Genomic DNA, 24,879 nt, shown 5'->3' with positions numbered 1-24,879 from the left:
GGACTGAGGTCCACAAAATAATAATGGTAATTGAGGTATTTTTTAAGCCCTTCCTGGGGGCCAGGCACTGTACTGAGTGCTGGATACAAGCAAATCAGTTTGGACCCAATCCCTGCCCCACGTGGGTCTCACAGTCTCAATCCCCATTTTACAGAGGAGGTAACTGAGGGCCAGAAAAGTGAAGCGACTTGCCGAAAGTTACACAGCAGGCAAGTGGCGGAGCCGGGATTAGAACCCATGACCTTCTGACTCTCAGGCCCGTGCTCTATCCACTACATCATGCTAAAGAACACAGACTATTGAATACCAGATATTGAACTGCCCAGGATGTTGGCCCCTGGTAATCAATCAATCAATTATATTTATTGAGAACTTACTGTGTGCAGAGCACTGTGCTAAGCTCTTGGGACAGTATAATAGAACAGAATAAGTGAGCACGTTCCCTGCCCATAGTGAGCTTACAGTATTACAAGTCAGTGTGTGGAAGTAGATGTTGACCTATTTGTTGTATGACCCTAATTTTTGCCACCAGTCACATAATGGAGGAAATTCCATTTCTAATCTTTTCTCCTCATTAATAATAATAATAATAATAATAATGTTGGTATTTCTTAAGCGCTTACTATGTGCCGAACACTGTTCTAAGCGCTGGGGTAGACACAGGGGAATCAGGATGTCCCACGTGGGGCTCACAGTCTTAATCCCCATTTTACAGATGAGGTAACTGAGGCACAGAGAAGTGAAGTGACTTGCCCACAGTCACACAGCTGACAAGTGGCAGATCCGGGATTCGAACCCATGATCTCTGACTCCAAAGCCCGTGCTCTTTCCACTGAGCCACGCTGCTAGATTTTTCTCAAAATACAGATGTAAACTTGATCTCTGCCCGTAGAGTTAATAAATAAGCAGCTGAAATGTATTTCTATCACATATTATAGTTGTTAGACTGGTTCACTGGCTCAACCCTAGCAAATAAATATAAAAGTAGCTTAAATTTACATGGTCTTATCATTAAGTGAGTTCTCAAAGATTTCACAGTTTTTTTTCTCCTCAGTAATGCTCAAATGGCACTAAGAGAAAGATAGTTGCTGTCCTGAGAGCTCAAGAAATAACCTGAACTAATTTCCAAATGAATTCTATACACAGTCCTTTATACTCTCCACATCACTTATGCACATATCTGTAATTTATTTATTTATATTACTTTGTGTCTCCCCCTGTAGACTGCAAGCTCCTTGTGAGCAGGAAACCTATCTACCAACTCTTGTTGTAATCTACACTCCTAAACACTTAGTACAGTGCTCTGATTGATAATTTTTAGTGGTTCAACAAACAATAATAAAAAAAATCAGCCTTTGATTCCATTGTCCTGCACTGTAATACCTCATTATAAATGGAAACAAATTGGTTCCCAAATTACTTTTAATGTACCATTGTTTAGAAGGCCTAAATGACTGATTTCATTTACTTACCGTGACTGCACCAGACCAAAGCAATGAACAGTTCAAATGATTTCCTCAGAATCTGATCGTGTCTTTCTGAGGCTAATGGTGGCTGAGTCTTTTGCCAGTTATCTCTAGGGGGATTTGATTGTAGACTTTCTCGTTGCACTTCAGCAGGGAAGCACTGAAAAGCATTAGGTAGAGCATTAAGGTGAGATCGGTTCTTATTTGGGCCTTCCATTTATGTTCATATCAACATATTATATCTTATAAATTACTTAATTATTCATATTAATGTCTGTCTCCCTCTCTAGACTGTAAGCTTGTGGGCAGGGAATGTTTCTGCCAATTCTGTTGTACTGTACTCTTCCAAGTGTTTAGTACAGTGCTCTGCTCAGAGTAAGTGTTCAATTAATACCATTGATTGACTGATTGATTCCAACTTCCTGGGGCACCTGCCTGATGATAAGCTGTGTGGTTGACACTTTGACATGGTTGTACTGGGCTTTTCTCTTCTTTGCACTCCCAGGCTGGTTAAGCTCTGAGTCCACTCTGAGTAGCAATGCGATGGGGGGTTTGACTATAAGCTCCTTGTGGGCAGGGAAGGTGTCTACCAATGCTGTTGTAGTATACTCTCCCAAAATGCTTAGTACAGTGCTCTGTACACAGTAAGCACACAATAAAAGCCATCGATTGAAAAAACCTGCAATAGGGAAGGGCAAGAGTAACAGGTAGTGATGGCGAGACATGAGAACAAGGCTCATGGAATAGGTTAGTTGGAAGGAAATGAAGAGTGAGCTGGGCTGTAGTGGGAAAAGTGAGTGGATAAGTAGGAGGGAGAGAGCTGGCTGAGTGCTTTGAAATGAATGGTTAGGATTTAGGGAAATAGAAGCCAAACACAATATTCCCTGTTATCCAGGGCTTACATCTAATAGGGGAGACAATTTTTTTTTTGCCAACAGTGGGATTCATCAACACTGATGAAGCCCAAGTTTGGGAAAATATAGTCTTAAAGCATAGTAGGGGTCTGGATCTCATCCGATCTCTAATAATAACAGATAACTGAGTTTACATGGTGGGCAGGGAATGTGTCTGTTATATTGTTATATTGTACTCTCCTAAGTGCTTAGTACAGTGCTCTGCACACAGTAAGTGCTTGATAAGAACTATTGACTGACTGCTTGACTGGGCCATTTTGTCATTTTCTTTATTACAGAAAGAAATCCAGTAAGTTCAGGCATTGAGTCAACAGGCCCAGACTGTTTGTCATAGCGCTAGATTAAATATCTGCCACTTAAAAGTACTGAGCACATGGGTACTCAGATCTCACGCCCACCCTAATGGTGATGGCTCTCCGACTTGCTTACATGTCTCAGTGGGGTGGGCACATTGGAAATAATTATGAAGTAGAATCAGAATGGACACACCCTTCGGTCCAGATCCTACATTGGGTGTTTCATGCTGCCTTTGACCATAACACAGCGTCTGCAGTTCAGTCAACACTACCATTTTTTGCCACATGTTGGTCTTCTCAAGTTCACAGGTTTGTAGTCTGAGGTGTGAAATTTACGAGGCAGCGTGCTCCACCCGAAGAAGGATCCGGGAAAGAGTACATTTAGCTCATCCTCTGGCTGTTTTTTTTAAACCATTGCTTTGGCCCAAGGTCTGCAAGAAGTGTCCATTTTGATTAATAGAACTGCATGATTCACCCCTTAGAAAGATATTCTAAATATGGAGATGGAGAAACTTGTTGCTAAAGTATTTTGAGGACCGGGGAGGCGCGGGTATTATACCAATAAAACCCATGATCTTTGCATTAACTTTTCTGTTGTGTTTTTAAGCTCCACTTGGCAGTATTGTCAGTAATCATTTATCCTGCCAAGTGGGTATCATACTAGGAGGCTTACTTGCTTCTTCTGGACTCATCCTAAGTTCGTTTGCCACCAGCCTGAAGCACCTCTACCTCACTCTTGGAGTCCTTACAGGTCAGTGTGATGTTTTCCACTTGTTTTAAGGTGTACCTCAGCCGGCGTCCTTTAGCCCATGATCAGAAAAGACAGTTCTGCCTTATTACAGTCTTCAGTATCAGCCTCAGCATCATCAATCAACCAACCAGATAATGATGTTTATTAAATGCTGTGTGCACAGCACCATACTAAGTGCTTGGGAGAATAAAAATTCACAGAGTTGGTAAACATGCCCACGCTGAGTTTATAGTCTCTAGACGAGCTTACAGTCTAGAGATGAGCTTAATCAGGTTGGACACAATCCCTGTCCCACATGGGCTCACAGTCTAAGTAGGAGGATGAACAGACATTGAATCCCCATTTTAACTGAGACCCTAAGTTAAGTGACTTGTCCAAGGTCACACAGCCGGCAAGCGGTGGAGCCAGGACTAGAACCCATCAACAGTCAGTATGGGGCAATCACAAGGCTCATGGGTTCTGGATTAGGTTCTCTGGGATATGGACTTGGAAATAGTCCATGGAATTTTGTTGGGGTGGGGACTGACAACTGAATGAGGGAAGGCGGAGGACATCTTACCTGGGGGTCTGGTCTGACAGTGGCATAGAGGCATAAAATAGCTTTGCTTGGTTGAAATGAAAGGCGCAAGAATGGGTGGATCAGACAATGAGGAAAATTAAGTGGAAGCAGGGGCTGCTTTGGGAGGGGATTGATGGTGACGTTGATGAAAATGAAGATCAATAGGGTGATCATGATGGGGACTGATAGTGATCAGAAAAGACAAAAAGATGAGGAGCTTGATTTTAGGTGTCATAAACTGAAATGATGGCCAGATATTCAAGAAGAGGTGTTTTGGAGTTAGGACAAGGTGTGAAATGGAGAGGTCTGAATGAAGGGGGCAATTCAAGCATGTCAGAATATTAGCTGGAACCTGGGAGATGCTAACATTTTAAGGGTTAGGGAGAAGAAAATTAATTGAAATGACAAAGGAGCTAACAATAAATCATTTAATCAATCAGCCATCTGAAAGTTCAGCAGAACCAGGTGAGTGCCATGAAAATATTTGAAGTGCAAGTGGGTGGCCAACATATTCAAGGGCAGAAGAAAGGTTTAATCAACCAATCAACCATATATATTAAGCACTTATCATGTGCAGAGCTCTGAACTAATCACTTGGGAGAGTACAGTATAACAGAGTTGGTAGACATGTTCCCTGCTCACAAGGAGGATACAGTTTACAGTCTTGGTTGAGAATGATAAGAACAAAGAAAAGAACATTGGACTTAGACAGGAGAAAGTGATCTGTGACATCAGCAAGAATAAGTCTCAGTGTTAAGTGAGAGAGGAATCTAGATTTTGAGGGATTCAGATGATAGTTAATAGAGAGGAAGAGGAGTTAACATATCAGAGGAGCATAGTATAGACATGAAAGAGAGATCTGAGAAGATTAGAGGGGAATGATGGCTTGAATCCCCATTTTAACTGAGACCCTGAGAAGTTAAATGACTTGTCCAAGGTCACACGGCCGGCAAGCAGTGGAGCCGGGAGGCTGGTGGCAAACGAACTTGGGATGAGTCCAGAAGAAGCAAGTAAGCCTCCTAGTATGACACCCAGAATAAATGATTACTGACAATACTCCCAAGTGGAGCTTAGTTTGGAAAAGAAAAGAGAGAGAAACCTCCTGACAAATACGAAGGAAGAGGAAGTCCTACGCCAGAGGCAGGATGTGGGAGAGGGGTACGTGGCAAGCTACGAGATCGAAGTATAGTGAGTAGGTTGGTGTTAGAGGAGTGAAGGGAACGTACCGGCTTGTAGTAAGAAATCAGCAAGGTAAGGTAGGAGAGGGTAAGGTTATTGAATCCTTTAAAGCATGTGGTAAGGCTTGATTATATCATGGCTTAAATTCAGACCAGGTATTCAAAGTTGTTCCAGTTTCCAGTTTATTTTTTCTCATCCTGCAGAATAAGATGGAAATAATTATGTTGAGATAGATTCCAAACTCAAATAAAATCATATGTAGTCATGGTGATTTAAGATTTGAATCAGTCCCCTGAGGGCTGGTACTGTGTGGGCAGCTTTCAGCTGTACTAGCAGGTCAAGAAGTGAAAATCTTCATAGCAGAATGCTTGGCTTCACCCGGCGATGCTAATCTTTGTGAGAGAGGTTTATAGCCAACAAAAAGGTCTTTGTAACCAAAATTATTCCATCACCTACTCTCTCAAAGCCAGGGAGCCTCCTTTATGAGAACCAGAATGGAGAGGACACAAAGAGAAGTAATGTCTCTGGTGGAAACGGCCCAAGTGCTTGACCTAGGAGAGAGAGATGAACTGGTGGTATGACCAATCTATTAAGTGTAATTATTGAGTGCTTACTGTGTGCAGAGCACTGTACTAAGTGATTGGGAAAGTGCAATATAACAATAAGCAGACACATTACCTGCCCACAATGAGCTTGCAGTCTAGAAGGGGATTGCGACTGCCAGCTCTATTGTATTATACGCTGACCCGTTCCTGACCCATAGCGACTCTGTGGACACACCCTCTTCAGAACATCCCATCTTCTTCCTTAAAGTCATTCTGATATGTGTATCCGTGAAGTTTTCTTGGTAAAGATATGGAAATGGTTTACCAATGCCTTCTTCCGCACACCGCCCGGTAAGCACTCAATAAATAACCCTGATTGGTAGTAATAATAATTATGGTACTTGCTATGGTACTCGTCAAGGGCTTATTATGTGCCAAGCACTTTTCTAAGCTCTGGGGTACCTATAAACTAATCAGGTTGGACACAGTCCTTCTCCCACAGTCTCAATCCTCCTTTTTCAGATGAGGGAACTGAGGCACAGAGAAGTGAAGTGACTTGCTCAAGGTCACACAGCAGACAAGTGGTGGAGCCGGAATTAGAACCCATGACCTTCTGACTCCCAGCCCCGTGCCCAAACCACTACGCCATGCTGCTTCTCTTTCTATTGTACTCTCCCAAGCACCGAGCACAGTGCTCTGCAAACAGAAGGTGCTCAATAGACATTCTTCATTGATTGACTGGCTGATTGGGCCACAGTTGCTGTGATTGGGGATGAACTCACATTTGCTTATTGTTTTCAAACGGTTACACAGTTCACAAGGTAAAAACATAAACTTTTTGCCTCAGAGTCTGGAAGCACTCATCCGACCATTCCCTGAGGAACTGGGCCCAGAGATATTTCCATTTAGGCTGGGTCTACATGGGCAAGAGGGAGTGGAGTTTTTATGCAGTTCTCTAGGTGGTTCAGACTCGAAATGCCTCTGCTAATGAGGAAAAGAGAACTTTCTTTGGTTCAGATGTGTCCACCCTGCCCCAGTTTCACCGCTTCATTGATTTTGCCAGTGTTGACCCAGTCCCATTGGCTTTTTCTCTATCCAAGAAGTGAGAATTAATGATTGACCAGACTGGGGTTGGAGTTTAGTTGAGAGGACTTAGAAAATAACTGGAAAAACTACAGTATTTTGTTAAGCACTTACTGTGTGCCAAGCCCTGGAGGGTTGGGGAGGATCTATAGGATAATCAGATCAGAAATAGTCTTTGTCCCACACAGGGCTCACAGTCTAACGGAGAAGAATCCCCATTTTACAGATGAGGAAACTGAGGCACAGGGAAGTGAAGTGACTTCACTATGGTCACATAGGCAGGTATTAGAGCTCAGACCTTTAACTTGGGGAGTTTGCGGAAGGTTAAATTACTTCTCCCACCCAAACTTTTCTTTGGAGGATGGCCTATTGGAAAGAGCATGGGCCTGGAAGTCAGAGGACTTGGATTCTAATCCTGATCCACCCCTTGTCTGCTGTGGGCAAGTCACTTAACTTCTTTGCACCTCAGTTACCTCATCTGCAAAATGAGGATTAAGACTGTATCTACCCCAGCGCTTAGTACGGTGATAATAATAATAATACTACTGTTAATAATGATGGTATTTGTTAAGCGCTTACCACATGCCAGGCACTGTACTAAGTGCTGGAGTGGATAAAAGCAAATCAAGTCGGGCACAGTCCCTATCCCATGTGGATATCCCACAATTATTTATTGAGTGCTTACTGGGTGCGTGGAAGAAGGCAATGGAATATCCCTATCCCACAGTCTCAATCCCCATTTTAAAGATGGGGGAACTGAGGCACAGAAGTGAAATGACTTGCCCAAGGTCACACAGCAGACAAGTGGCAGAACTGGGATTAGAACCTGGGATTAGTTCTGACTCCCAGGCCCTTGTTCTATCCACTATGCCACGCTGCTTCTCGTGCCCGGCACGTAATAAGCACTTAACAAATACCATAAATAAACAGGATTTCCCCTTAATTTAGTAACCCGCACGAGTTGTCTCTGGAATCCTCCCATCAAATAACCTCTCCTTCTTTCCTAGGGCTTGGCTTTGCCCTCTGCTATTCCCCTGCCATAGCGATGGTGGGCAAATATTTCCACAAAAGGAAAGCCTTGGCTTACGGCATAGCGCTGTCGGGGAGCGGGATCGGAACCTTCGTCCTGGCCCCCGTCGTTCAGGTCCTGATCGAACAGTTTTCTTGGCGTGGGGCGTTACTCATCCTCGGTGGCTTTGTGCTGAACCTCTGTGTCTGCGGCGCTCTGATGAGACCGATTGCGCTCAGAGATGATCGCCAAAATCCTGCCAAACAGGACCCCGTCTCCAAAGCCCACAAGCCCCACTTGCAGCACTTTTCTCTCTGCTCGCCTTTGGCCCAAGACTGGACTGGGACCAATCGCTGCTGCCCGTCCCAGAGGGAGTACGGCTTTTTACTGATGCCGGACTTCCTCGTGTTGGCCGTGTCCGTCCTGTTCATGGCATACGGCTGCAGCCCTCTCTTTGTGTACCTTGTGCCTTACGCGTTGAGCGTCGGAGTGACTCACCAGCAAGCGGCCTTCCTCATGGGCATCCTCGGGGTCATCGATATCATCGGAAATATCACCTTTGGGTGGGTAGCGGACCGAAGGTAAGGACCAGAGGGAACTCCTCGAGGGCAGGAAGTGAAATGACCTGATCGATTGATCCATCGCTTGGTGGATCAGAGTTGTGGTTGAGCCACCTCCCCCAGCTTGGCAATCGTTTCCTCTTTCAGCTATTAGCCCCACATTTATTGGTTTTGAAGATCGATTGCTCCATCGTAATTATGCAGTCAGTACCCACTGGATGACTGAGATTGATTTATTTTTGACAGTTTTTTTCTTATCCCTCAATATTTCAATGTTAAAGAGCAAATTCTTCTAGAATTTCACAACTGCATTTCACTTGAAACCGACTCTCTCCCCTCTCAGCTTCTGCGTCGCAAAGCTAAACCAGAAACTCTCTCTTTTTTGTTTTTACCATTTTGGCATTTACTCTCTAATAATTATTTGCTCCTTTAATTTTCTCAATAATCATAAATCTGGCAATGCTGCTGTCTGTCATTTTAACATGCAGATAGTCTAAATGAAGCGTTACTTGGATTAATGGGAAGATTGTTGATTTTATTTGCTTATTAAACCCCAAGGCCTTGTATGAAAATTGATCATCTGCTAAATGTATTTTCTTTTGCAACATAATTAACCTACTAATTTAACGTCTGAAGCGGCTTATTTATCAGTTGGATTCATCCTATTCTGTTTTTGGGGAAATGTGTTTTATTACAGCACAAGATGTTTCTATTAGAAGTATAAACTTAGCTTGTTCCTTAATTTCATTTGCTTGAAAGCAGGGGCTACGTAGTTTTTAGCCAGGTAGATATGATATTTCTAAGACGTGCACTTGCCACTGTGACCTTCAGGTATTTGATATTTACCCCACCCTCAACCTCAGGGGATTTAGGAACTTATCTTTAAATTACCTATTATAAATGATTTATATTACTGTCCATCTCCCCATCTAGACAGGGAGCAGTGAAGCAGCATGGCTCAGTGGAAAGAGCATGGGCTTGGGTGTCAGAGGTCATGGGTTCTAATCATGGCTCCGCCACTTGTCAGCTATGTGACTTTGGGCAAGTCACTTAACTTCTCTGAGCCTCAGTTACCTCATCTGTAAAATGGAGATTAAGACACTGAGCCCCACGGGGGGCAACCTGATTACCTTGTATCTACTCCAGCGCTTAGATCAGTGCTTTGCAAATAGTAAGCACTTAACAAATGTCATTATTATTATTATTATTAATGGTTAGAACACAGGCCTGGGAGTTAGAAGGATCTGGGTTCTAATCCTTTCCCTGCCACACGACTGCTGTGTGACCTTGGGAAAGTCGCTTAACTACTGTGTGCCTTAGTTACCAGTGCTTGGCACATAGTAAGTGCTTAACAAATACCATCATTATTATTATTAAAATGGGAATAAGAGTGTGAGCCCCAAGTGGGACAGCAGTTGTGTCCAACCTGATTAATTTGTATGTACCCCAGAGTTTAGAACAGTGGTTGGCATGTATTAAGTGCTTAACAAGTACCATAATTAACATTATCATTTTTATTATTATCTGACTATAAGTCTGTTGTTTGTAGGGAATTCGTTGCCGGTTCTGTTGTTCTCTCCCAAGCACTTGGTACAATTCTCCGCACATAGTGAGCATTCAATAAATACCGTTAATGATGATGGTGATGATTTTTCAATCATATTTACCAATCATTGTATTTTTGAATGCTTACTGTATGAAGAGCACTGTACTAACCACTCTGGAGAGTACCATATAACAAGTTGGTAGATATGTTCCCTGCTCACAAGGAGTTTACAGTCTAAAGGGGGAGACAGAAGGTAAAATAAATTATGGTTACGGACCAATTACTGTGGGTCTGAGAGTGGTGCCGCAAACCTTGGCCCCCGAGCCTCTGGCCTCTTTGCCAACACAGCTACCTCAGAAATCTGGAAGATCACGGATCTGGGAGCCGAAAGATTTAGATTCTAATCCTGACTCTGCCACATGTCTGCTAGGTGAACTTGGTCAAGTCACTTAATCGCTCTGTGCCTCAGTTTCCTCATCTGAAGATTAGGATTAATCCTATTCCCTCCTACTTAGACTGTGAGCCCCATGTGGGACAGGGACCGAGTCCAATCTGATGAACACGTATCTTCCCCAGTGCTTAGAACAGTGCATGGCACATAGTAAGTGCTTAACAAATACCACAATCATTATTACTACTAATAATTAATAATTACTGCTACTACTAATAATAATGATTGTGGTATTTGTTAAGTACTCACTATGTGCCAAGCACTGTTCTAAGCACTGTGGGGGAGATAATAATAACGGGAGCCTTGTCCCTTCTGGAGTAGGGGAGCTGATAATGATAATGATGATGATGATGATGATAATAATAATGTTTATCAAGTGTTTGCTATGTGACCAGCACTAAACTAGATAATAAAGCAGATGAGACACAGTCCCTGTCTTACGTGGGGCTCACAGTCTTATCCCCATTGTACAGATGTGGACACTGAGGTTCAGGGGAGTTAAGTGACATACCCAAGGTCACACAAAGGGCAAGTAGCAGACTCCTGACCACCAGCCAGCCCTTTGTCTTGCCACTAGTTGATTTTCTGCTTTTTGCAGCCTCACGTTGGCTGCTAAGGACAGAAGACCCAAACGGAGGGCTGAGGACCCTGATGCCAACCAGGGTCCCCTTAGTGTGCTCCTGCAATTCTCCCAGGTGCCCTCCACATCAGGGGTTCCCAGGACTCCATTCTGGCTTAGGCCTCTGGCAGCGCAAGGTCCTCTGGGTCGGTGCCCTCAGATGGCACTTCGAGAAGACTGGATGGTCCTTTGCTGAACTGGTCATAGTGGGGGTGCGTTATGGGAAGCAGCAGGCGTAGTGGATAGAGCACATGCCTGGGAGTCAGAAGGTCATGGCTCCTAATCCCCGCTCCGCCACTCGTCTGCAGTGTGACCTTGGACAAGTCACTTCACTTCTCTGGGCCTCAATTACCTCATCCGTGAGCTCAAGACTGTGAGCCCCACGTGGTGCAGGGACTGAGTACAACCTGTCGATCTTGTATCTACCCCAGCACTTAGTACAGTGCCTGGTACATAGTAAGTGCTTAACAAAAAACATAAATGTTATATTATTATTATGGGGGTTATCAATCAGTCATCCAATCAATGGAATTTCTTGAGTGCTTACTGTGGGCAGATCACTGTACTGAATGTTTGGTAGAGTACAGTACAGGAGAGTATACTCTATTGTATTGTGAAGCAGGGTGGCATAGTGGAAAGAGCCCGGGCCCGGGAGTCAGAGAACCTAGGTCCTATTCCCAGCTCCGTCATTTATCTGTTGTGTGACCTTGGACAAGTCACTTCACCTCTCTGGGTCTCAGTTCCCTCATCTGCAAAATGGGGATTCAATACTTGTTCTCCCCAGCGCATGGTAAGTGCTTAACAAATACCACAGTTATTATTATTATTATTGTCATAGGTAGAAACAATCCCTGATCACAAGGACCTTAAAAAGGGGAGATAGATATTAAAATTAAATATAGATGTGTATATGCATAAGTACTGTGGGGCTGGGAGATGAATTGATATTAAAGTGCTTAAGGGTACAGACCCAAATGCATTGGTGACACAGAAGGTAGGGTTTAGACAGAATGTGTCTGAAGCAGCGTGGTTTAGTGGATAGAGCAGGGGCCTGAAACTCAGAAGGTTGTGGGTTCTAATCCTGTCCAATCCTGGCTCCACTACTTGTCTGCTGTGTGATCTTGGGCATGTCACATCTTCTCTGTGCCTCAGTTCCCTCATCTATAAAATGGGAATTAAGACTGCGAGCCCTCTAAGGGACAGGAACTGTTGTCAACCCTATTAGCTTGTATCTACCCTACTAGCACATAGTAAGCACTTAACAAATACTACAGTTATTATTATTATTTGGAGGTGGGGCATTCTGGGAGAGGTGTATCAGTGGAGTTGCTAGGGGTCGGAGACGACTCGACGGCGTAAGGCAAGACAAGACCACAGGACGGGGTCAGGATCTCCAGGCTAGACATCCAGCCTTTGACGCTTATTCTAAATTACCTTTTAAGTAGAAAGAGAAGCAGCTAAACTGATTAGTTCTGCAGGAGCAGACTGTGTTGCTGTTCTTGGACTGTAATTTATGGCGGTTCTGGCTGTGATCGCTGCTTGGTTTGGCTCTGTGAACACAAATTATCATCTGGATTTTTCACTAATTCAGATCTGGTCTATGGGCATAAAGACGAAGAAGGTGCCAGATGTCTCTGGGATGATAGAAGCGGAGAGGTGGGCTGGCTGAGATTTAATCTTAGCCCCTCCTCTAAGGAGCAAACCACAAATCTGTGCCTCAGTTTTTCCTGATTTTTTTTTCAAATGCTATAGAGGTGCTTACTAAATGCCAGGCATTCCACTGAGCACTGGGGTAGATGCAAGCTAATCGGGTTGGACATGGTCCATGTACCAGATGGGGCTCACAGTCTTAATCCCCATTTTACAGATCAGGGAACTGAGGCACAGAGAAGCGAGGTGACTTGCTTTAGACTCACACAGCAGATAAGTGGCAGAGCCGGGATTAGAACCCAGGTCCCTCTGACTCGCAGGCCTGGGCTCTATCCACTAGGCCACGTTGCTTCTCTGTATGAAATGGGTTTGTAATCTCTGCCCTCCCATAGCACCCAACCACATACTTTACCTCAAACTCATCTGGCTTGCCACCAACCTCTTGTCCACTTCCTTCCTCTGGCCTGGATTTCCGTCCCCCTTCACAACCAACAGACCATCATTTGCCCCACTTCAAAGCCTTATTAAAATCACCTCTCCCCCGAGAGGCCTTCCCTGACTAATCCCTCGTTTCCCCTACTTCCTCTCCCTTCCGCCTCACCTATACCCTTGGATCTGTACCCTTTAAGCACTTGATATCCACCCCAACTTCAGCCCCACAGCACATACGTACATATCCACAATTTTTTATTTTAATGTCTGTCTCTTCTTCTAGACTGTAATCTCCTTATGGACAGAGAAAGTGTTTACCGACTCTCTTGTAGTAATAATGGTATTTATTAAGCGCGTACTATGTGCCAAGCACTGTTTTAAGCACTGGGGTAGATATAGCGCTTAGTACAGTGTTCTGCACACAGTAAGTACTCAATATTGATTCGGGACAAGTCTGGCCCAGAGCTCACCACAGGGTTGGGGGGAAACAGCCGGAATCAGGGAATAATAATAATAATGTTGGTATTTGTTAAGCGCTTACTATTCATCCATTCATTCAATAGTATTTATTGAGCGCTTACTATGTGCAGAGCACTGTACTAAGCGCTTGGAAGGTACAAATCAGCAACAGATAGAGACAGTCCCTACCCATTGATGGGTTTACAGTCTAATCGGGGGAGTGTCTTAGCACTTACAATATGCCAGGCACTGTACTAAGCATTTGCAGTTGGTACAAGAAAATTGGTTTGGACACAGTCCTTGTCCCACGTGGAGCTCACAGTCGCAGTCCCCATTATACAGATCAGGTAACTGAGGCAGAGAGGAATTAAGTGACTTGCCGAAGGCCACACAGCAGACAAGTGGCAGAACCAGGATTGGAACCCCTTACCATTTGACTCCCAGGCCCCTTTTCTAGCCACTTAGGGGACAATGAGGTGAAAACATACTGGTGATTACCGAGCATTGACTTTGTGCCCGGTACTGTAGGATATCCTGAGGAAGTACTAATCTGAATTATTGTTATGGTGTTTAAGTACTTACTACATGCCAAGCACTGTAATAATAATAATAATAATGTTGGCATTTGTTAAGCGCTTACTCCGTGCAGAACACTGTTCTAAGCACTGGGGGAGATACAGGGTAATCAGGTTGTCCCACGTGAGGCTCACAGTCTTCATCCCCATTTTACAGATGAGGGAACTGAGGCACAGAGAAGTTAAGTGACTTGCCCACAGTCACACAGCTGACAAGTGGCAGAGCCGGGAGTCAAACCCTTGACCTCTGACTCCAAAGCCCAGGTTCTTGGAATGTCTAAAAGAGGAAGATCATCAGTTGGTGAAGGTTTCTGACTGGCAGGTGGAGAGATTCAGTAGAAACCCTAAAAATAGCGGGCTAGTGTAGACGGGAAGAGTCGTAATGGCTACCAACGCGGCTATCTTGGCAAACGCCTTCTGGTTGACAGTGCTGTAACCTGGCATCGATACAATGCTGCAGTAGCTATGGCTGCCGGTGGGTTTTGCGTATAAAATAATTCTGTTCTCTTTTCATTGTGCCACCCCTCGGCTCATCCCCTCAGTTTTTGCCCCCTCTGCCCCAGCGGGAACAAGACTGGCAGGCTTGGGAGAGTGTGAGAAGCACTGCCAAAACCGTTAGCACTACAACCCATCCCTCTTCCCGTTTGTTCTCGGACCCGGAAGTCTTCCTGACACAACCGAAGCTTGTCCGTTGATAATGGAAGATTCCGTCGTCGTCATGTTTGAAAGTGCTAAGAATGCTCTGAAAGAAGGGCGTTATGTCAATACGTATGCAGCAGTGTAGTCTAGTGGGTAGAGCACAGGCCCGGGGATAGGTTTTATTATTATTTTGTACTTTCCCAAGTGCTTAGTACAGTGCTCTGCACACAGTAAGTACTTAATAAATGCGATTGAATAAATGAATGAAAGGACCTGGGTTCTATTCCTGCATCTGCCACTTGTCTGCTCTGTGACCTTGGGCAAGTAACCTCACTTCTCTGGACCTCAGTTCCCTCATCTATAAAATGGGGATTAATAATAATAATAGTAATAATTATGGTATCTGTTAAGCGCTGACTACGTGCCAAGCACTGTTCTAAGCGCTGGGGTAGATAGAAGGTAATCAGGTTGTCCCACGCGGGGCTCACACTTTTAATCCCCATTTTACAGATGAGGTAACTGAGGCACAGAGAAGTGAAGCGACTTGCCCAAGGCCACACAGCAGACAAGTGGCAGAGCCGGGATTAGAACCCTCGTCCTCTGACCCCAAGCCTGGGCTCTTTCCACTAAGCCGCAATGCTTGCCCCATGTGGGACAGGGTCCGTGTCCAACCTGATTACCTTGTAATAATAATAATAATAATAATTTTGGTATTTGTTAAGCGCTTACTATGTGCAGAACACTGTTCTAAGCACTGGAGTAGATACAGGGTAATCAGGTTGTCCCACATGAGGCTCACAGCCTTAATCCCCATTTTACAGATGAGGTAACTGAGGCATAGAGAAGTTAAGTGACTACCCCAGCACTTAAAAGAGTGCTCAGCACAAAGTAAGCGCTTAACAAATACCACAATTATTATTAACGTGTGGTTTAATGGATAAAACAGAAATGAGGTCCATCAGCCGTGCTCCCTTCTCCATATCGGGGCACGGGTTGGGGGCAAAACCGTTTGAGCTCAACAGATCGGGTCTTATTTATGCCAAACTCTCCCCTGTTCTCTAAATCCACAGGTGTCTGAAGAGCTACCGACATATTTGTTACCTCTTTGCGGTGGGACTAGATGGTCTCTGTTATCTCTTTCTTCCGCTACTCCAGAGCTTCCCCCTCCTCGTGCCTTTCTCTTGCACCTTTGGGTATTTTGACGGTGCCTACGTGACGCTGATCCCGGTCGTCACCGCCGACGTGGTGGGCACCAGATGCTTGTCGTCGGCCCTTGGCGTGGTGTATTTCCTCCACGCGGTTCCCTACTTGGTGAGCCCCCCCATTGCAGGTGAGTCTCCGGTTGTCTCCCCTTTAGTATCTCCTCTGGAGATCTCCCCAAGGTCTTCTCATTCACGGGCTGCCGGGGCGTTTGTTCACCCACCGCAATTCACTGTTCCCCAGAGTTGGACTCCCCAGAGAGGGTGTGGTCATGGCTTGTGGGCTAGAGGAGCAGCTTGGTTTAGTGGGTAAGGCACGGGCCTGGAAGTCAGAAGGACCTGGGTTCTAATCCCGGCTCTGCCACTTGTCTGCTGTGTGACCTTGGACAGGTCACTTAACTTCTCTGTGCCTCAGTTACCTCATCGGTTAAAAAATGGGGATTTGGGACAGGGACTGTGTCCAACCTGATTAATTTGTATCTACCCCAGCGCTTAGAACAGTGCTTGGCACATAGTATATACTTCACAAGGGCCATAATTATTATTATTATTATTACCCTGTCCTCCTCCAGGGTATGAGGAGTGAGCAAAAGCAGCCAAATGTCAAACTCCACTCGTCCTCCTTAGTCACCAAACCCTGGTAGATTTGATCTCCTGGACCTTTCACCCTGCAAATGTCTTTTTCTCCCTTCTTATCCCCTGAGAAGCAGCATGGTGTAATGGATAGAGCACGAGCCTGGGAGTCAGAAGGTTATGGATTCTAATCCTGCTCCGCCACTTGTCTGTTATGTGACCTGGGGCAAGTCATTTCACTTCTCTGGGCCTCAGTTACCTCATCTGTAAAATGGGGATTGAGATTGTGAGCCTAATATGGGACAGGGACTGTGTCTACCCCGATTTGCTTGTATCCACCCCGACGCTTAGAACAGTGCCTGGCGCATAGTAAGCACTTAACAAATACCATAATTATTATTATTATTGTTACTAACCCCCAACAAGGCCCACTAACCTGGAAATAGTTTTAAGGAGAAGCTTGGCATCATGGAAATATGTCTGGCCTCCTGGATGGAAGTTTTCTGCCTGACTGTTATCCGCCATGGTCCAAGCTCCTGGTTTTCCTAGGGCCCTTCTCTAGACTACCTCCTTATGGGTGGGGAACATGTCTGCTAATTCTGTTGTATTGGATTTCCCCGAGCGCTTAGTACAATGTTTGGCACAACATGAGCACTCAATAAATATCCACTGATTAATAACTGAAAGGTATGTTTGATGAAATATTCCTCTTTCCAATCGAAGAAGCCCTGGACTCTCCAGAGAGCAAAAATTCAGAATTCTTGATCACATAACACATATAAATAATAATAATGGTATTTGTTAAGTGTTTACTATGTGCCAAGCACTGTTCTTTGCTCTGGGGAAGATACAAGGTAATCAGGTAGTCCCACGTGGGGCTCACAGTCTTAATCCTCATTTTACAGATGAGGTAACTGAGGCACAGAGAAGTGAAGTGACTTGCCCGAAGTCACACAGCTGACAAGTGGTGGAGCTGGGACCTCAAGGAGGTGGGAATTGAGAGGTCAACCAGTCCATTCCCCTGTCTCCAGGAGGACCCCAGCAAAACCAGCAAAGGCAGATGAGTTTCGAGATCTAAAAGTGGTGCTTTCCCAAAGACTCTCAGTCCATTCCAACGTTTAACAATCCTCGGTGTTCAAACTGTAACAGTGCCAATTCCCTAAAAACGATAGTCTTTGAAAATATCCCGATTTCTCCATAAAGTCAAGGTTCACGTGATTCTCCTGTGGTTAAAGGGAGATGCTAGACTGCTTTCCAGATGATGGTTTCAGAGAGGAATTCTCCCAAGGGTTTAGTTCAGTGCTGTGTTAGTTCCCACCCGTGTATTTTCTCCCAGCACTTAAGACAGTGCTCCACACACAGTAAGTGCTTGATAAATACTATTATTACCACTATTACAACTAGTGCAACTATAATTACTTTTACTATTACTCTGCACCCAGTAAACACTCAATACACAGCATTGATTAACTGAAGGGGAAGCGCAGTATGGTTTCTTCACCGTGATACATTTATGCCACAGTTCAGCTCTTCCAGGAGAGCTGTGACCAAGCAGTCACGGGCTAGGAATGAGCAGACCTGAGCCCAGTGTTTTTGAAGACTCTCTGTCGGGGGAAGTTTGAGCCACAGAATAACCACTCCCAGGGTGTGGATTCACGTGAGAGAGATGATGTGGTCCCGCCAAAAGATGTGGTTGGGACAGATAGCCTGGCTTCCTGGAGTTCATAAGGGTCTAGGAGGGAATTCAGGGCCGGCAAGGAGTCAGAGGAGGGCGGGGAGGTGGGCAGACCAGCAGGAGGTTGAATCTCTGGAGAAAACCAGCACTTGGCTTTCCACAAGCAGCTCAGACCCAGGCAAGCCAGGATCCCCACCGGGTGTTGGGGACAATTTATTCATTCGTTCATTCAAGGTCATGGGTTCTAATCCCGACTCCGCCACGTGTCTGCTGTGTGACCGTGGGCAAGTCACTTCACTTCTCGGGGTGTCAGTTATCTCATCTGTAAAATGGGGATTAATCTAATGTTGGTATTTGTTAAGCGCTTACTATGTGCCGAGCACTGTTCTAAGCACTGGGGTAGACATAGGGGAATCAGGTTGTCCCACGTGGGGCTCACAGTCTTAATCCCCATTTTACAGATGAGGGAACTGAGGCACAGAGAAGTTAAGTGACTTGCCCACAGTCACACAGCCGACAAGTGGCAGAGCTGGGATTCGAACTCATGAGCCCTGACTCCAAAGCCCGTGCTCTTTCCACTGAGCCACGCTGCTTCTCACTGTGAGTCCCATGTGGGTCGACCTGACTACCTTGTATCTACCCAGCGCTTAGAACAGTGCTTGGCACACAGTAAGTGTTTTACAAATACCATAATTATAATTATTCTTATTTATTGAGTGCAGAGCACTGTACGAAGCGCTTGGGAGTATTCCTGAATCAGACCATTCCCCCACACCAGGGTCTCTTTAATCTGAGGAAATTCAAGAGGGGGACGAGGCCTTCTTTTTTTGTATAATTTCCTCTCTCGGTTTGCTTGACCCGTAAGAGCCATCTGCACTTTCCTTAAGGCATCCTCTCCCTGGACACAGCATGGACATATTTTCACATGTGGAATTGATTGCCAGTGGCGGGGGACCCTGTCTGACACAGCGCTGGTCTACAGGAGATCCAGGCTGTTGTCTTGGCGGAGGGTGGTGAAGCAGTTCACAAAATCCGGGGGGGGGGTGAGGCAGGAGGAGAGTCCACGGGAATGTGAGGAATGTGACCGTGCACCCCCCGGAGAGTCGGATCTGGGAGCTGTGCCCCCTCCTGCTGTCCTGTTAAAAACCCAGTGCTATCCCACCTTGACCCAGCTCTCAGTTTGGAACAGATTGGCTAAGGATAATAAGGGATGCGATTAACTGATGTTACGCTTCCTTCTTCAGGCTTCCTAGAAGAGTTCTCTGAGTCCGGACGGGGAGTTCTCCTAGATAGAACTGACTCGATTAGTGCTCATTTTGTGCCCATCTTCCTCTGTGCACCCAAATCCATGAGAATCAGGGCAATCAGCCCCAGGATCCTATCAGAGGAGGTTCCAACAGGGCCAGCTTCAATCACTCCCCTGGGGCAGGGGAAAGTTAACTGATGGCTCTGAAGCTTTTTGACACGCTATGACATCTCCCCTAACCTAGGGCATTTCTCTGCGGGGAAAATCCCTAATAATAACTGTGGTATTTGTTAAGTGCTTACTATATGCCTGGCACTTTACTATGGAGTAGTGGATAGAGCATGGGCCTGGGAGTCAGAAGGTCATGAGTTCTAATCTCAGCTCTGCCACTTGTCTGCTATGTGACCTTGGGTAAGTCACTTCACTTCTTTGGGCCTCAGTTCCCTCATCTGTAAACGAGAGTTGAGACCGTGAGCCGCATGTGGGGCAAGGACTGTGTCCAACCCGATGCTTGTCTCCATCCCAGCGCATAGTACAGTGCCTGGCATGTAGCAAGTGCTTAACAAATGCCATAATTATAATTATATGGCTCATTGCTAAGCACTGAGGTAGATATAAACTAATCAGATTGGACACATTCCCTGTCCCACATAGGTCTTAATCCCTATTTTACAGATGAGGCACAGAGAAGTGACTGCCCACAGTCAACAGCAGACAAGTGGCAGAGCGGGGATTAGAACCCAGGTCCATCTGACTTCCAGGCCCATGCTCTATCTACTAGACCACACTGTTTGTTACTAGACGACACGATCCCCCCATGCCTTAATCCGGAGCCACAGAGCTAAGATACCTGTTCAGACAGGTGTCACTTCCAACGCGAGCAGAGTAAGGCAGGAGATTTTCAAAATTTTAAACACAGCCCCACTTTCCCGTAGCCGCCTCACTCACTTGCTGCCTAATAATGATAATAATAATAACAGACTACGTGCCGAGCGCAGTACTAAATGCTAGAGTAGATACAAGATAATCAGATGGAATGTAGTCCCTGTCTCACATACGGCTCACAGTCGAAGAGAAAGGAGAATAGGTATCGACTCCTCATCGTACAGATGAGGAACCTGAGGCATAGAGAAAATCTGGGCATGTCACTCCCCTTCTTAAACACCTCCAGTGGTTGCCTATCAACCTCCGCTCCAAACAAAAACTCCTCACTCTAGGCTTCGAGGCTCTACGTCACTTCGCCCCTTCCTATCTCTCCTCCCTTCTCTCTTTCTACCGCCCACCCCGTACGCTCCGCTCCTCCGCAGCCCACCTCCTCACCGTCCCTCGGTCTCGCCCATCCCGCCGTCGACCCCCGGGCCACATCCTCCCGCGGACCTGGAACGCCCTCCCTCCTCACCTCCACCAAACTGATTCTCTTCCCCTCTTCGAAACTCTATTTAAAACTCACCTCCTCCAAGAGGCCTTCCCAGACTGAGCTCCCCTTCTCCCTCTACTCCCTCTACCGCCCCCCCTTCACCTCTCCGCAGCTTAACCCTCTTTTCCCCCCATTTCCTTCTGCTCCTCCCCCTCTCCCTTCCCATCCCCTCAGCACTGTACTCGTCTGCTCAACTGTATATATTTTCATTACCCTATTTATTTTGTTAATTTTGTTAATGAAATGTACATCGCCTTGATTCTATTTAGTTGCCATTGTTTTTACGAGATATTCTTCCCCTTGACTCTATTTATTGCCATTGTTCTCGTCTGTCCGTCTCCCCCGATTAGACCGTAAGCCCGTCAAACGTCAGGGACCGTCTCTATCTGTTGCCGACTTGTTCATTCCAAGCGCTTAGTACAGTGCTCTGCACATAGTAAGCGCTCAATAAATACTATTGAATGAATGAATGAATGAAGTAACTTGCCCAAGGTTACACAACAGGCAAGTAGAAGAACCAGGATTAGAACCCAGATCTGAAGACAGCCCTGGCTCCAAGGAATCAAAGGGCAGAATGGACTTTCCAATGCTGTGCCAAAATTGGAGATAAACGAGGTTGGGCTCAGCATCTCCTTCCCCACATTGCTAGGAATTAGGGACTAGTGTTAACCAAGCAGCCGGGCTGGGTTTCTTGGGTGTCTTGAGTGTGACTGACTCACTGAATGGGAATCAGTCAATCGATTGAGTGTTTATATGGAGCACTGTACTACAGAGTGAGTTCAACAGAGTAAGTAGGCACAAGCTCGTTGTGGGCAGGGCATAAATTTATTGTTGTGCTGTATTCTCCCAAGTGCTTAGTAATAATGTTGGTATTTGTTAAGCGCTTACTTTGTGCAGAGCACTGTTCTAAGCGCTGGAAAAGATACAGGGTCATCAGATTGTCCCACGTGAGGCTCACAGTTAATCCCCATTTTACAGATGAGGGAACTGAGGCACAGAGAAGTGAAGTGACTTGCCCACAGTCACACAGCTGACAAGTGGCAGAGCCGGGAGTCGAACCCATGACCTCTGACTCCGAAGCCCAGGCTCTTTCCACTGAGCCACGCTGCTTAGTATAGTGATCCACGCACAGTAAGCGCTCAATAAATACGATCGAATGAATGAACACAATCCCTGCCCTCAAGAAGTTTAATAATGTTGGTATTTGTTAAGCGCTTACTATGTGCAGAGCACTGGTCTAAGCGCTGGGGTAGATACAGGGTAATCAGGTCGTCCCACGTGAGGCTCACAGTTAATCCCCATTTTACAGATGAGGTAACTGAGGCACAGAGAAGTTAAGTGACTTGCCCACAGTCACACAGCTGACAAGCGGCAGAGACGGGAGTCGAACTCATGACCTCTGACTCCGAAGCCCAGGCTCTTTCCACTGAGCAGAAACACACTAAAAAAAAATCCAGGGAGGGGAAGCAACTGAGTATAAAGAGAAGCGGTGTGGCCTAGAGGAGGAAACGTGGGCCTGGAACTTGTCTGCTGTGTTACCTTAAGCAGGTCACTTCGCTTCTCCGTGCCTCGGTTACCTCATCAGTAAAATGGGGATGAAAACTGTAGGACATGGACTGTGTCCAAATCGACTAGCTCGTATCTACCCCTGCACCTAGCATGTAGCGCTTAACGAATACAGCAAAAATAAGTGCATCAGAGATGATTAATAAGATTATGATTAATAGAAACATCAAGATGATCCAACGAGATTATCTGTTTGCCAACAGGGTGGCTGGTGGATACGACTGGCAGCTACACGGCCGCCTTCCTCCTCTGCGGATTTTCCATGATCTTCAGTTCAGTGTTACTCGGCTTTGCTCGACTCATCAAGAGGAAGAAAAAAAGTCCTGCCCCAGAGCCCCACCCCAAACTGCGCCTCTGGAGTAATGGAACCATAGCTTATTCTGTGGCAGGAGAATTAGACCAGAAGGAAGGCGAGGTCGTGGCCCAAAAGGGGACCACTCAGGCCAACACATGACGAAGACAGTAGCCCTCCCCGCCCTCCCTCCCCGCCCGCCAGCCTCCAAGCCTTCAGGAGTGTGAGAGCCAGGATCGCCGCTCCGTCTGGGGAAGCTTTATTTCGACCACCACCGAAGGAGCGATGTCTTCTGTTACTTTTTAAATAAAGAACAAGCAAACTGGTATATAAAGAACACAAATCATAAAATAAAACTGGATCCATCAGCTATCTTTCCTTCATTCGAGCCGTACGCCGGCTCATTTCTGATTTGATTCTTAGGCCAGCCGTGTGCAAATGTGAAGAAGCTGCTACTATAATTGAATGTAATTAGAGGTAATGATTGGACATTTAACAAGCAGGCCCCGCGGCAAATGTACCGAAGGGCTTCTTACGGCGCCGAAGGCAGGTCGAGAGTTTTGAGAGACGACTGTTCCGATCCCATAAAATGTAGTGGTGAATAGAGAAAGAAGGGGACTTAACCCTTCCTCCTTCTGCCCCCACACTACCCCCTTCCCACCCCTGAACTGAACAACCATTTGAGAATGTCTTTACTGTAACTCCTAGAAGCCCGGTCCTAGACGCCTGGAGTTAAAAACACTTCACGAGAGACCCAACTCAAATCGTGCTACCTACCAAACAACAAAAACAGGTGACCCAACAAACAAGCTGCAAGCAAATGGTCAGAGTAAAAGAGGTCATCGGGAAGGAAAAGTCTTCCTTTAAAAAAAAAAAAAAAGGAACCCTCCCCTCCCGCCTCCCCCGACACACTTCTGGAAAGAAAAGCCTTTAAAGCATGGCCGATCTGGAGCAAAAAGGAAATTAGAAGGGCCGAAAAGGAGTTGGAAGAGAATCTCGCATGGGATGTCAAAGCTAATAGCCAAAGATACTTCAAAAACACCACAAGCAGGAAGCCAGCTGTGGAACTAGTGGGACCCCTCGAGACTGGTGTGGAAGTTGCATTCTGGGCTGAAAATGAAATATCCATAACCTCTCATCGTCATCATGGTCATCATCGTCACTGGTATTTATTAAGAGGCTGCTGGGTGCAGAGCACTGTATTGGGCTTTTGGAAGCAGATAACGCAAGAAGAAAATATGGCCCCCGACTTTGTCAAGTTTCCAATCTAATGTAGGAGATTGTCAGACACAAACAGTACACATATAATGGAAATGAGGGAAAACATAAATACCACTGGAAAAACCAAAAGTAAAAACTTGGAGGGGAAACTGAAACTCCTAGCAAGGGTATATAACCTATCTTTACAAATGGTCACGGCACCTGGACTCGCTGCCGGTCTCACTGCTTCGAGGTATTCATCTAAAGCTGAGATACCTTGAACCCTGAAGCAGCAGATCTCTGGGGCGGGGGGTGGGGTGGGGGTGGCACACATTCTGGATGGACCAGAAAATCTGGAAGTCATCCAGAGCAGGAAAAAGCTGGTTTGGTTGGGAATGGAGTGGGGAGGCCATCACCAGCTCAGCTGTGCTCCCAACTTCATTCTGGAGCTGGCTTCAGAGGGGGTTCCAGAAGGTTCTTCACCTCTGTTGGGCCCTGCCACTGACCTTCTAGCTCTTTGGGGAAGCCAGATAACCTGGCTGATGGATGAACCTGGAAGAGGGGGGAACAGAAGAAAAATTTGGAGTACAGCTCGGGGGGAGCAGGGCCTAAGCATTTCAGAGTACCTAAAGCTGAGAAGACAATTTACCAAAGCATTTTCACTGGGTTCTTTTTCCTTCCACCAGGTCCTCTTCAGTTGCAGTGCAAGATGCCCTAACATATGAATTGCCTGGGATCTAGATGACTGACCACCTCAATCCATCATATTTACTGAGCACTTACTGTGTGCAGTGCACTATACTAAGTACTTGGGGGAGAACAATATAAGAGATGGTAGACATGTTCTCTACCCATAAGGCATTTCATTCATTCAATAATATTTATTGAGCGTTTACTATGTGCAGAGCACTGTACTAAGCGCTCGGAATGTACAAATCGGTAACAGAGACAGTCCCTGCCCTTTGACGGGCTTACAGT

The 24,879-nt window shown here is 45.8% G+C and overlaps 1 protein-coding gene across 2 annotated transcripts in view; it reads left to right on the top strand.

Moving 5' to 3' along the window:
* Positions 1-24,549, top strand: part of SLC16A12 (solute carrier family 16 member 12) — a 40,106-nt gene extending 15,557 nt beyond the window's left edge. The window contains exons 4-7 of one of the 2 annotated variants that reach the window (XM_029061568.1): positions 3,284-3,427; positions 7,801-8,383; positions 15,804-16,063; positions 22,613-24,549. In XM_029061568.1, coding sequence (XP_028917401.1) covers positions 3,284-3,427; positions 7,801-8,383; positions 15,804-16,063; positions 22,613-22,863 — 1,238 coding nt within the window. In that variant the 3' untranslated portion in view covers positions 22,864-24,549. The remainder of the gene's footprint in view (positions 1-3,283; positions 3,428-7,800; positions 8,384-15,803; positions 16,064-22,612) is intronic. The other variant, XM_029061570.1, reaches the window with a different exon arrangement.
* The last annotated feature ends 330 nt before the right edge of the window (positions 24,550-24,879 follow it).

The sequence above is a fragment of the Ornithorhynchus anatinus genome, chromosome 3 (assembly GCF_004115215.2).
Source record: "Ornithorhynchus anatinus isolate Pmale09 chromosome 3, mOrnAna1.pri.v4, whole genome shotgun sequence".
Classification (NCBI taxonomy): domain Eukaryota; kingdom Metazoa; phylum Chordata; class Mammalia; order Monotremata; family Ornithorhynchidae; genus Ornithorhynchus; species Ornithorhynchus anatinus.
Note: the sequence above shows the minus strand (reverse complement) of the source record. Positions and strands in the feature narration are given on the sequence as shown.